General features: G+C 44.0%; 1 protein-coding gene across 2 annotated transcripts; it reads left to right on the forward strand.

Annotated features, from left to right (window-relative positions):
* The first annotated feature begins 175 nt into the window (after nucleotides 1-175).
* NOLC1 (nucleolar and coiled-body phosphoprotein 1) lies at nucleotides 176-10,014 on the forward strand. 2 transcript variants are annotated; one of them, XM_045438678.1, is made up of 13 exons: nucleotides 176-402; nucleotides 2,813-2,868; nucleotides 2,978-3,120; nucleotides 3,223-3,350; nucleotides 4,229-4,394; nucleotides 5,648-5,781; nucleotides 5,901-6,036; nucleotides 6,358-6,486; nucleotides 6,679-6,789; nucleotides 6,875-7,516; nucleotides 7,669-7,775; nucleotides 7,966-8,058; nucleotides 8,236-10,014. In XM_045438678.1, the coding sequence occupies exons 1-13, from the start codon at nucleotides 283-285 to the stop codon at nucleotides 8,392-8,394; spliced, it is 2,124 nt and encodes a 707-aa protein (XP_045294634.1). In that variant the 5' UTR covers nucleotides 176-282; the 3' UTR covers nucleotides 8,395-10,014. The 2 variants fall into 2 exon arrangements, with proteins under 2 accessions (XP_045294634.1, XP_045294635.1); XM_045438679.1 differs by having other exon boundaries at nucleotides 202-402; nucleotides 2,981-3,120.
* Nucleotides 10,015-13,272: the final 3,258 nt, after the last annotated feature.

Here is a 13,272-nt window from a genome sequence, read left to right on the forward strand (position 1 = left end):
GGCGGGACACGTGACGTCAGGGCTCCGCCTTCACAAGGTGGCGGACGAAGGGCTCCGCCCTTACCAAGATGGCGACGCTTGTGGCACCGGAAGACCTTACAGATTTCGCCTCGATCCTGCCTCCAAAGTGGAGGCGGAACTGCCTGTGGGGGGTGCCCGCCCCTTCCGCTGTGCCCCCGCGCCGCGCGATGACGTCACAACGGATCCGCCGTCGTTCCGCCGGGTTCCCGAGTTCCTGAGTTGTGCGCGTCAGCAACGGTAGTGACGCGTATTGCCCGGAGGATGGCGGACGCCGGCTTGCGCCGCGTGGTTCCCAGCGACCTGTATCCGCTCGTGCTCGGCTTTTTGCGCGATAACCAGCTGTCGGAGGTGGCCAATAAATTCGCCAAGGCAACAGGCGCTGTGAGTGCGGGCTTGGGGCAAAGGCTGGGGTGGGATGACCACAGGGCTTCGGGCCCTGACAGGTTCAGGTTTCCGGGTACGGAGATCTCTGGGGTCTGCCAGTGCAGTATCTGCGGACCCTTTGTGCTGAGCTCCTGGCGGTGAGCCTAGAGCCTAGAGTCTCCGCACCTGGTCTCCCACGAGGTCTCAGTAGATAGCGCAGAGTCTTGTTGCTTTTTTCTGGTGAGCGGTGCAACGACAGCAGCGTGGGATCCTCGTGGCCCAGGTCACGTGGCTGGCGGAGTGCGGCGAGGAGGGAGCGTGGTGTCCTACCGGAGGCATTGGAGGCTCTTGGTTTCTCCTTTGGGTTTTACGCTGGCTGATGCAAAGCGTGACTTGACCATAACTCTCAGTAGAATTTACCCGGGACTCGATAAAATTGCTTTTATATATAAATGAAGGATGGGATTTTTCGTTAGTAAAGAAAAAAATGAGAGTAGAGGCATGGTTCTGCTTTAAGGTATATTGAAGCAGAACTGAGCATCAAAGCCCTAGCAAGCAGTGGTCTTGGATCTTCGACTTGTGGAATCAGGCACATTTAGATTTGGGACCAGGCTCTGTCACTTTTTAGGATGTATAACCTGAGCAGCTTGCCCAATCTCTCTGATTCTGTTTCTATTCCTATGGGGAATGTCATCATCCACTTTATAGGATTTTTGTGAATTTTAGTAACATGATAAATATGAAGTGACAATCTAGGTGCCTGATGCTCAGGAAGCATCAATGAGCGAAAGCTGTTATGATGGTTATATTAATTAAGGATGTTTTAAACACATGTAAAGAGAAGGTGGCTAGGGAGGTGAAAGGTTTGGAATCTCCCTTTTTTTTTTTTTTTTTTTTTTTTTTTTTATTTATTTTTGGGACAGAGAGAGACAGAGCATGAACGGGGGAGGGTCAGAGAGAGAGGGAGACACAGAATCGGAAACAGGCTCCAGGCTCTGAGCCATCAGCCCAGAGCCCGACGCGGGGCTCAAACTCACGGACTGCGAGATCGTGACCTGGCTGAAGTCGGACGCTTAACCGACTGCGCCACCCAGGCGCCCCTGGAATCTCCCTTTCAAGAAGAGCAAACATGAGAGTAGAGTGTAGTAGTCTTTGATAGTGTTCTTAGCCTTTGACTAATAAGATAGGTTTCTTTGTGGCAGAATCAGGCTGCACAAGAACAGAACCAAATCAGCTTTAGAAATGACTTCTTTAAGCTGGGACAGCCTGCCATGTGATCTCCTACAACTGCTTTCATATTGGAACTTTTAAAAAATTTATTTTATTTTATTTTTTTAGTGTTTATTTTTGGGAGAGTGTGAGAGCGTGGGGGAGGGGCAGAGAGAGAGGAAGACAAAGAATCTGAAGCAGACTCCAGGCTTTGAGCTGTCAGCACAGAGCCTGATGCAGGGCTTGGACTCACAGACTGTGAGATCATGACCTGAGCTGAAGTCCGATGCTTAACTGACTGAGCCACCCAGGCACCCCTCATATTGGAACAGTTTTTGGATTGACTGTTAGGTAGGGAGGCTGCAGAAAATGTTTCCACAAGGGGCTGGGTGGAATTGGGCCTTTGAGAATCAGGATTCTTTTATGTGACAAAAACTAATCCTTGTTGGATGGCTTACTAAGTGCTACATGGTGTTTCCAGATACTAAGTCCTTTACGTATGCTATCTCTAATTGTCTAAACCAGTTAATAAGATGTATAGTATTATCTTCATGTTATAGTGAAGAAAACAGTCTCAGAAAGATTAAATAATCTGCTCAGAGTCACACAGTAGTAACAGATAGAGGTGAGTTTCATACCTGTACTCGTCTGATTCTGAGCCTATACTCTTATTGATACTGTAATGTCTTGCCATTATGTTTTTTTTATTGCATCAACTAATAATCTATATCAGTGTAATTAATAGCGAATGGAATTTTGTATTGAGTATATAGCTTAGCTTTTTAACCAGTTTTGGAAGCTGGGTTCCAGTGATTTGGTATTATAAACCACATTGCAGCAAAAACTCTCTCGTATTAATGTTTGTGTTCTTGTTTCATGGGTAGGGATACATTTCTAGGCAATGCATTGCTAAAATAAAGGGAATGCACATTTTCTTAAGAACTGTGATAAATAGGACTGACTGGGAATAGATGGTGCCAAAAACTATATACAGGAGTAACCCAAGCTTTTGATGTCAAAAATTGGGGGAGTACATAAACAGGCTATTGTTCTCTTAATTTAAGCAAGTCGGAGAAGTCTTCCAAAGGTGTAACATTTACAGCAAATGTAGCAGATATAAAACTGGCTACTTTTAATGAGAGAATAAAATAAGATCTAATTTCCCCTAGAACAACCAGGATAAAATTTTCTTATTGAGCTTTCTTTTTTTCTTCTCTAGACCCAACAGGACGCCAACGCCTCTTCCCTCTTGGACATCTACAGCTTCTGGCTCAAGTAAGTCTTCCCTGTACCACTGTGGCTATTTTTCCCCCCAAGGGGTTGGGCTGTGTTCCTTGGTGTGAGAAGGTCCTGAGCCCTCAAAGGTTAGCCTCTTCTACTTCAGCAGGTCCACCAAGGCCCCAAAGCGGAAGTTACAGGTAAACGGACCAGTGACTAAGAAGGCTAAGAAGAAGACTTCATCCAGTGACAGCAGTGAGGACAGCAGTGAGGAGGAAGAAACCCAAGGGCCTCCAGCTAAGAAAGCTGGTAAGGGTGGGCAGGTAGTTGGGGTTAGTGGTTCCCAGAAAGGGATTTGTAGCCTGCCAGTACCCATGGCTGATTTTCACTGGGGTCTGTGCTTTTGTTCAGTTGTACCTGCCAAGCGGGCCAGTCTGCCTCAGCATGGTGGAAAGGCTTCAGCTGAAGCAACAGAGAGCAGCAGCAGTGAAGAATCCAGTGATGAGGAGGAGGAGGACAAGAAGAAAAAGCCTGTTCAGGTTTGCAACTTGGGGGAGGAAAGAGGTTGCTTAAGGAATTAGAAAAAACCTGAAATCCTGGCTTTTGCTTGGAACCAAGGGATGGCAGTGGTATGTAACAAATGACCATGGAGAAGAAAACCTGAGGACTTTGAGAGAGATGATAGAAGTATGAAGTTTGGAAAGGATATGTGAGGTTGAAATTGTACTCTTAATCTAGAGGAACCCGTTTTGTTTTCCCAGGTGATATTAGGTTTCTCTGGGATACTAAGACTCCCAAGAGTAAGAATCTGTTTTGTAGGTAGGTGTTGGGAGCTCTAAGCAGGGAATGGCAGGGACAGGGCTGATATTTTTGTTTCTTATGAAGAGTTTGGTGCTCTTTTCAGATGCTTGCTTGCTTGCTTTCTTTTTTTTCTGTTTCTGTCTTTCTCTAAGTAAACTCTGTACCACACATGGTGCTCGAACCCATGATCCTGAGATCAAGAGTTGCATGCTCTACCAACTAAACCAGCCAGCCACTCCCAGATGCTTTCTTGTTTAACTTCCCCTTGCTTTTAATTTTTTTTTTTTTAACGTTTATTTATTTTTGAGACAGAGAGAGATAGAGCATGAACGGGGGAGGGTCAGAGAGAGAGGGAGACACAGAATCTGAAACAGGCTCCAGGCTCTGAGCTGTCAGCACAGAGCCCGACGCGGGGCTTGAACCCACGAACTGTGAGATCGTGACCTGAGCTGAAGTCGGACGCTTAGCCGACTGAGCCACCCAGGCGCCCCCCCCTTGCTTTTATTGTTCTGTTAGTTAGCCCCTAAAAAATAGTCTAGGATGGTTTCTACCTTAGGATGTACTTTGGGTACCAGAAGTTTGCTGATTCTCCCCCTTATTGTGTGTTTTCTCACAGAAGGGAGTTAAGCCCCAACCCAAGGCAGTCAAAGCTCCTTCTAAGAAGGCCAAGAGCTCTGATTCTGATTCAGACTCAAGCTCAGAAGATGAGGCACCAAAGAACCAGAAGCCAAAGACAACACCTGTGGCAGCTAAGGCTCAAGCTAAAGCCTCAGCCAAATCAGGTACTATTACTGTTCCCAAAAGCCCAGTCTGGGGTTGCTGTGGGGACTGGTATTAAAATTGCTTATTCAGGGGGCACCCGAGTGGCTCAGTTGGTTAAGTGTCCGACTTCAGCTCAGGTCATGACCTCATGGTTCATGAGTTCGAGCCCCACATTGGGCTCACTGCTGTCAGCATGAGCCTCAGATCTTCTGTTCCTCCTCTCTCTCTTCCCCTTCCCCACTTGCGCTCCCTGTCATTCTCAAAAATAAATAAGCATAAAAAAAAAATTAAAAAATAAGCATGTTTTCAAAATTGTTCATTCAGCACAGGAGTGAAATGGTAGTGGTTGTTGAACTAGAGGTATTGATTAGTGTCTTTTTTTTTTTTTAATAAATGTTTATTTCAAGTATGAAAAGTAATGTTTAAACATTATCCAAAAATTATGTTCAGCTTAACATGTACAAAACAAGATTTCTGATAAAGTTTACAGTTACGTATAAAATTAGTGTCCTTTTTTTAAGAAGCTTTTTATTAATAAGTGAAGATTACATAATTAGGAGTTAGGTATTAGAGATAGCTTACAGTAAGGAAAACTTTTTAAGAATGGTATCCATTTGCCATTCTTGTCGATTTCATAGACAATTTATATTCTCATAGATCCCATTCTGTAATGACCATTTCTATCTCTATCCTTTGTCCTTTTCACTACCGTTATTTCTCCTGTGCATTCACTCCATAGGGCATGTGAGAGTTTAAACTTCTGTAGTTCTCTCATGGTGACAGGTTATGATTTATAGGAGCTTCTCTGAATGGAAGTTGGAATGAAAGATCTCATAGAGCATATTTGAATTATTTACATTATATCATTATCTTAAAGATAGTTTTATTCTTGAAATTAGTCAGGAAAGTCATCCTTTGATAGTTAGCCACAGCAGTCCCCCTCATGCCTGCTCTAAAGGCAGGAGGACTGGTAGACTCCTAAGTTCTGAGCTACAGGTTTCTATGGTCCCTTACAGGCTTGATACTTCTTCTTTTTTTTTAATGGTTTTATTTATTTTTGAGATAGCATGAGGAGGGAAGGGGCAGAGAGAGAGGGAGACACAGAATCCGAAGCAGGTTCCAGGCTCTGAGCTGTCAGCACAGAGCCTGATGTGGGGCTCGAACTCACGCACCGTGAGATCATGACCTGAGCTGAAGTCTGACACCCAACCGACTGAGCCACCCAGGCACCCCCAGGCTTGATACTTCTTAACGCTTTTCTTTTCCTTCTTAGGTACACCAGCTCGGGTGGCACCTAAAATAGCCAATGGCAAAGCAGCCAGCAGTAAGAGCAGCAGCAGCAGCAGCAGCAGCAGCAGCAGTAGTGATGACTCAGAGGAGGAGGAGGCAGCAGCCATACCTAAGAAGGTTTGGGCCATAACTTCTACCAGAGGACTGGGCACGGGGGTGGGGGTTTCTCCATTTCCTGGCAGGATTGGTTGGACCAGCATTTTCCTGTGGTAACTGACTTTCTCTGTATAATGCAGACTGTACCTAAAAAGCAAGTTGTGGTCAAGGCTCCAGTGAAAGCAGCAGCCACCCCTACCCAAAAGAGTTCCAGTAGCGAGGACTCCTCAAGTGAAGAGGAGGAGGAGCAGAAAAAACCCATAAAGAAAAAACCAGGTAACTGGACATGGGGATTCAAGCTGCATGACTGTGACCAGATCCAACTGCAGGAGGATTTCTGCAGTCACCACATGGACCTCTCCTTAGAACTGTTTGACATGACAGCTCGCTTCTCCCAGAGAAATCTGCATTGCTTTTTACAACCCAGATGCAGAAACGATATGCCATCATCTCTGCCATATTCTTTTGGTTAGAAATGACTCACTAATTTTAGCCCACACTCAAAGGAAGAGGAATTAAGCTCCATTTCTAGAAGGGAGCAGAATCAAAGAATTATTATATGTACATTAAAACCATGACACTGTCTTTCTTAAACAGGTCCCTATAGTTCAGTCCCCCCACCTTCTGCTGCCCTATCCAAGAAGTCCCTGGGAACCCAGGCTCCCAAGAAAGCTGCAGAGAAGAAAGAGCCTGTAGAGAGCAGTGAGGACAGCAGTGATGAGTCTGGTGAGTCCCCACCTGTGGAGACTGGGTCTGGGAAGCTACATGAGGAATATGGAAGACAAAAATACCTCTGTCTCTTTTGCTTTTTGCTGAAGCAGGACAAACAGGGCTGTGTGGGTCTTTGCATCCTTCTTTTTATTGCTTTTGATTGGGTCGGGACTCCGGTCCCAGCCTAATGCCATAGGTTCTCTCCAGATTCGAGTTCTGAAGAAGAAAAGAAACCCCCAGCTAAGACAGTCATCTCTAAAGCAACCATTAAACCAGCTCCAGCAAAGAAGGCATCAGAGAGCTCTTCAGACAGCTCAGGTGAAGCATATGGAGGCCATCAGGGCAGTGGGGACTCCAGGGGCTCCCTTCCATTTGACTTGTTTATTCTGTCTTCTCTGTCTAGACTCTGACAGTTCTGAGAATGAAGCTCCTGCCAAGTCAACTGGTACCACCAAGAATCTCCCAAGTAAGCCAGCTGCCACTCCCAAGCAACCTGCAGCTAAATCAGCCACAGCTCCCAAGCAAGCTGCAGGCAATGTCCAGAAGCCTCTGACCAGAAAGGCTGATAGCAGCTCCAGTGAGGAGGAGAGCAGTTCTAGTGAAGAGGAGAAGATGAAGAAGACTGTGGCCACCCCCAAGTCAAAGGCAATGGCCAAAACAGCTCCATCTCCGGCTGCCAAACAGTCCTCTCAGGGTGGTAGGGACAGCAGCTCTGATTCAGACAGCTCTAGCAGTGAGGAAGAGAAGGAAGAGAAGATATCAAAATCCCCAGTTAAAAAGAAGCCACAGAAGACAGCGGGAGTGGTAGTCTTTTCCAAGCCAGTCGCCGCAAAGAAAGCAAAGGCTGCGAGTAGCAGCTCTTCCTCTGATGATTCCAGTGAGGAGGAGGAGGAGGAGGAGGAGAAGCCTAAGGGCAAAGGCAATATAAGACCACAAGCGCTGAAGACCAATGGGACCTCTGCACTGACTACCCAGAATGGAAAAGCAGACAAGGACAGCAATGAGGAAGAAGAAAAGAAAAAGACAACCACAGTTTCTAAGCCAGGTCCATATCCAAAGAATTGGGTGGGATATACTTTTGGGGGATGGGACAGGGAGAGGAGGCCTACGATCATGCTTCCAGTTGTATGCATTAAGTGCGTGGGAACTTGGGAGGAGGAATAGGAAACTGGTCTCCTGAGTCTGGCTGTTTTGTAGGTTCAGGAAAGAAGCGGAAGCAGAATGAGGCTGCCAAGGAGGCAGAGACTCCTCAAGCCAAGAAGATAAAGCCCCAGACCCCCAACACGTTTCCAAAAAGGAAGAAAGTAAGTTATCTTATTTTCTTTCTCAGGAGTCCGCTTTTAAAAAGTAGAAAGAAAAATCTGGGATCATCTTGACAACTCAACATCATTTAGGGTAGGCCTGGCCTGCCCTAAATGCTCCTATGTGTAGCTGAGGAGGGCTTTTCTGTTACATGACAGAACATGTTTAGTTTCTTACTTCATTCTTCTCCAGGGAGAAAAAAGGGCATCATCACCATTCCGAAGGATCAGGGAGGAGGAAATCGAGGTAGATGCTCGAGTGGCAGACAACTCTTTTGATGCCAAGGTGAGGGGGGTGCAGGTGTTGGCTATTCTTGAGGGGAATGGGTGGAAGAGAGGACAGCATTTTGGTTTAGGTTGGTGGGAAGCTCTCTGGGTTCAGGTTGCCTTGAGCAAAGAGAAGAAAGTAACAGGGCCTTGTTATTGTCCTTCTGTGTATTAACCACTTCTCTCTGCTTACCAGCGGGGTGCAGCTGGAGACTGGGGGGAGCGAGCCAATCAAGTTCTGAAGTTCACCAAAGGCAAATCGTTTCGGCATGAAAAAACCAAGAAGAAACGTGGCAGCTACCGGGGAGGCTCCATCTCTGTCCAGGTCAATTCCATTAAGTTTGACAGCGAATGACCTGGGGCCATTTGTGGCGAAGTAGGATGATGATTGGAGACCACTTGCTTTCCCCAGTGGACCTGGGAACCATCAGCTCTCTTAAGGAAGGGTCTTGGTGAGGACAGCAGTTTAGAATAGGTCCGAAGACTGCATTGTCACAACTTCTCTGGTCCTTTTCTGTGTCCGTAGTTTTGTACAGATTTGTTTTTGAGTGTTGAGTAGTAAGGACAACATAAGAGGAGTGTTTTTTTTTTTTTTTTTTTTTTTTTTTTTTTTAAGAAAAAAAAAATTTTTTTTTGGTTGTCATTCCCTTCTCCCTGTTCTGTGGAAGTCCTCATACTGAGAAATTTGTATATTTTATATTAAATCATTTCCTATAGATTTTTGTTGTGATTTTCAGAGGTGGGTTCCCACAGATAAAATCTTAGCTATTGCCTAAAACATAGTGAGGGCCACATGTACGAGTTTTTATAATTGAAGAATTCTGCCAGTGTGAGTACACGGGTCCACATTTCATCCGTCCTACCCCTCAGTGCTCTGGGAAGAGGCAGTTAAGAATGATTAATGTGTATATGTTTGGTAAGCATGCAGTGTGTAGTTCATCTCCATTCATGGGGTCTAGGACTGATGTTTTCAGCGAGCATGGACTTAACTACTTTTTGGGGTAAAATTCACTTTTGTTGGCAGACACAGTTCTGTTGTAGTGTGAATGCTGTGGGGTTAGTCTGAATATTTTGTTTTCTGTAATTTTAACATTACCTAATGTTTGCAATACATGTTTAGTTTTTCAATTTGAAAACATAAAACTTTTCTATTGTTCAAAGGCTTTTTTTGATGACCCTTAATGGTACTAAGTTGAGGAGTGCGTCTTGGTTTTTACATTTTACAGAACAAAATGACATTAATTTAATCTGAAAAGTACACATCACTTGGTATTTCTGTCTTGGTAACAGTGGTGACACAAAATTGATTTCATTAACTCCTACATGGTTGGAAATCTGATCAAAATGAAAGAATAAAAGCTATAATTAAAATTCTCAGTCTTCAGTAGGAATTAGGTTACATTAGTCAGGTGAATTTATAGGTAACCTGTGTATGTGCTAATGGAACTAGGATGAACCTTTAAAAAGCATATTAGGTGGTAAGACTTACGTGGGGTGGGGTTGGTTGGTACGCATCCTAACAAGATTATGGTGTCTTGTAGTTGGAACATGGGAGCAATTGATGTGCCCCTTGCAGAACCTTAACTGTCAGTAACAGTGGAGAGAATGATAAAAACCAGTGAGCAGAAAGAAGACTCCTGAGGCCAAGCTAGCTTATTGTAAAGCTGTTGGAGATGACCGTGCTTATTAGCCAGAGCAGGATGGGGAGGAAAGAGACAACAGCAAACGAGTCTGAGCTGTTCCTTTGGTGGGAAAGTGTGCTCTAGCTTCGTGGATGAGGGAGGTGTAGGTTTTAAGTTTAGCCTCCCCTTGTTTGGATTCCACACTTGCCAAGTAACTTGATAATTACTTGGTTTTCCCTGTAACTGCCTCTAGGAAGAACATACACTGTTCATGCTGACATAGGTACATCAGTCTGCATGGTAAAAGTTACACATCTTACTACAAAATAATAAACTGGCTGGTTTATAATGTGTCTTGGGAGTTTTTTATTGAGTCCAGAGCCCTCCCACCTACTCAAACCAGAATTTGGGGGCCAGTTAGAGGGCTGGAATGAAGACTTGTGACTTCATTGTAGAACCTTCTTGGCAGTGACTTTTATTGTTCACTTTTGTCCATACCTTGTGTCATGGTGCCTTTTCCAGGCAAGATAGCCCAGGCTATGCATAGTCTAATAGGGGGTTGGCAAAATGGTCTATGGGTGAGTTCAGCCCATGGCCTTTTTTGGTAATGTTTAGGTGCTAAGAATGATTTTTATATTTTATAAGTGCTTGAAAGAATATGAGGCTGACTCTATATGGCCCACAAAACCTATGATATTTACTATTTGGTCCTCTGGACAAAGTTTGCTAACTCCTGGTCTAAATCTGTGATTTCATAACAGTGGCTAAAAATTGGAATCATCTGGGGACTTTTAACAGTGATACTCAAGGGCTTATCCCAGACTAGCTGAGTGAGATCCTGGTGCTTTCTGGTGGGGCCTGGGTGTTAGAATATTCTTTAAAACTCATAGGTGATGCTAATGAGCGGCTGAGATTGAAAACCACTACTCTAAGCTGTTTAAAAGAATTGGTATTTTTTCATTCCTCTCATGCATCCATTTTCAAATATGCTTGTTATATCTAATAGCATAAAGTGAAGTTTAAATTTCCCTCTTAGCCCTAGTTCTTGGGACTTGATTCTGTGTCTTCTCCATAGTTTCTCTGAATGTACTGTTACGTGTATCCACTCATTTGTTCCCTTACACAAATGGGGTAGCTTGCTATATGCAGTGTTTCATAACTTTGGAGTTCATTTCATAACAGCTCATTTTTAATGACTGCATGGTACTCCATTGTATGGAAATAGAATGCTATTCAAACCGGTAACTTACTGGTAGATGTTTAGATTTTTTCAGTATTTTGCTATTACAGATAGACCCGCAGTAGTTTTTGTTTGTTTGTTTGAGGGAGAGAGAAGCTGGGCTCAACTGAAGTAGGGCTCTTGTTTACCCACAGCAGGCTGTGTTCACCTGAAGTGAGGGTTCATGCTCACCCAATGCGGGACTTGAACTCATGAACCATGAGGAGATCATGTTCTGAGCCAATGTTAGATGCTTAACCATCTGAGCCACCAGGTGCCTTTTTTTTTTTTTTTTTTTAAAGTAAACTCTACCCACAAAGTGGGACTTGAATTCATGACCCCAAGATCAACAGCCACATGCTCAATGGACTGAGCCAGTCAGAGACCCTACACAGTGGATATTACAAGAGTTTATTTTATTCTATTAAAAAGAAATTTTTTTTTAATGTTTATTTTATTTTTAAGAGAAAGAGCCCGAGCAGAGTGAGGGCAGAAAGAGAGGGAGACACAACCCAAAGCATACTCCAGGCTCTTCAGTTGTCAGCACAGAGCCCAATGTGGGGCTTGAACCCACGAGCTATGAGATAATGACCTGAGCCAAATTTGGACATTTAACCGACTGAGCCACCCAGGCGCCCCTGTTTTATTCTATTTTAGAGAGTGTGCACAAGCCAGGGAGAGGGGAGAGGGTGGGAGAGAGAATCTTAAGCAAGCTCCACGCTAATTGTGGAGCTGGATACAGGGTTGCAGGGCTTGATCCCACAACCCTGGGATCATGACCTGAGTTGAAATCAAGAGTCAAAGGCTCAATTGACTGAGCCACCCAGGCACCCCTACAAGAGTTTATTCTTAAATGTATAACAGGATCTAAGACAACTCTTCATTCTAACTATAGATAGCAACAGATGCTATGACAGGAAAGACAGAAATGGAATTAAGGATCACCATTGCCTCAGGCACAAGGAAGAGCTTACTTCTTGCCACATTTCTTAATTCCACCTATGGCCAGGAGGCCTTTCCCCACAGCTTGCACTTTTAGCTCAAGTTTTCTTCTCTTTGTGTTTTTGCTTCCAAACCTTATCTTCCTCCCATCTCCTGCACCTTCTTCTGCTTCAGGGATTTCTTGCCACATTTGTGGCCAGCCATGGCACCTGCTGCTCTACACGAATAATGTGTGTGTGTGTGTATACACACACATATATTTTAAGCTTTTATTTATTATGAGAGAGCATGTGCACACACAGGAGGGGCAGAAGAGAGAATCCCAAGCAGGCTGCTCACTCCAGAGCTGAGCTGGGCGCAGGGCTCAATGCCACAAACTGCAAGACCGTGACTTAAGCTGAAATCAAGAGCCAGACGCTTAACCAACTGAGCCATTTGGGCGCCCCTTAATTGTTTTTTTTAATTGAAGTATAGTTAACATACAATATTAGTTTCAGGTGTACAACATAGAGATTCGATGTTTATATGCATTATATTTGTATACATTATGAAATGATCACAACTCTAGTTACCATTTGTCACCATACATTTATTATAGTATTATTGGCTATATTCCTTATGCTATACTTTACATTCTTGTAACTGGAAGCTTGTACCACTTAATCCCCTTCCTATTTCACCCATCTCCCCACTCCTCTTCATTCTGGCAGCCACCAGTGTTCCCTGTATTTTTGAGTCTTCCTGTTTTCTTGCTTGTTTTTTAGATTCTACATGTGAGTGAAATCATACAGTGTTTGTCTTTCTCTCTGTGACTTATTTCACTTAGCATAATATCCTCTAGGTCAATCCATGTTGTTGCAAATAGCAAGATCATATTCTTTTCTTACAACTGAGTGTATATACACATATTGTGTATATACACACACGCTACATCTTTATCCATTAGTCAGTGAACACATAGGTTGTTTCCTATCTTGGCTATTGTAACTTTTGCAGTAAACATGGGGTGCATGTATCCTTTTGAATTAGTGTTCTTGTTTTCATAAATACCAGAAGTGGAATTGCTGGATCATAATGGAATTTCTATATTAGATTTTATTTTTTAGGATTTATTTTTTTTAAGTTTATTTTATTTTGAGAGAGACAGAGCAAGTGGAGAAGGGATAGAGAGAGAGGGAGACAGAGAATCCCAAGCAGGCTCTGTGCTGCTAGCACAGAACCCGATGCAGGGCTTGAACCCATGAGACCTGTGAGATCATGACCTGAGCCAAAACCAAGAGTCAGACACTTAACTGACTGAGCCACCCAGGCACCCCAGATTTATGAAAAAAAAAAAATTTTTTTTTTTGAAATTTATCTATTTGCCTTGAGAGAGAGAGAGAGAGCATGCACAAGTGGGGTAAGAGCAGAGAGGGGAGAAAATTCCAAGCAGGCTCCGTGCTGTTGGCTC

The sequence above is a fragment of the Leopardus geoffroyi genome, chromosome D2 (assembly GCF_018350155.1).
Source record: "Leopardus geoffroyi isolate Oge1 chromosome D2, O.geoffroyi_Oge1_pat1.0, whole genome shotgun sequence".
Classification (NCBI taxonomy): Eukaryota; Metazoa; Chordata; class Mammalia; order Carnivora; family Felidae; genus Leopardus; species Leopardus geoffroyi.

Bases quoted from the DNA above. Each gene is read 5' to 3' on its own strand.
- NOLC1 (XM_045438678.1), top strand. From the start codon at position 283: ATGGCGGACGCCGGCTTGCGCCGCGTGGTTCCCAGCGACCTGTATCCG. The intron at 3,121-3,222 runs GTAAGGGTGGGC...GCTTTTGTTCAG, and splicing joins GCCTCCAGCTAAGAAAGCTG to TTGTACCTGCCAAGCGGGCC. The intron at 6,487-6,678 runs GTGAGTCCCCAC...GGTTCTCTCCAG, and splicing joins GGACAGCAGTGATGAGTCTG to ATTCGAGTTCTGAAGAAGAA.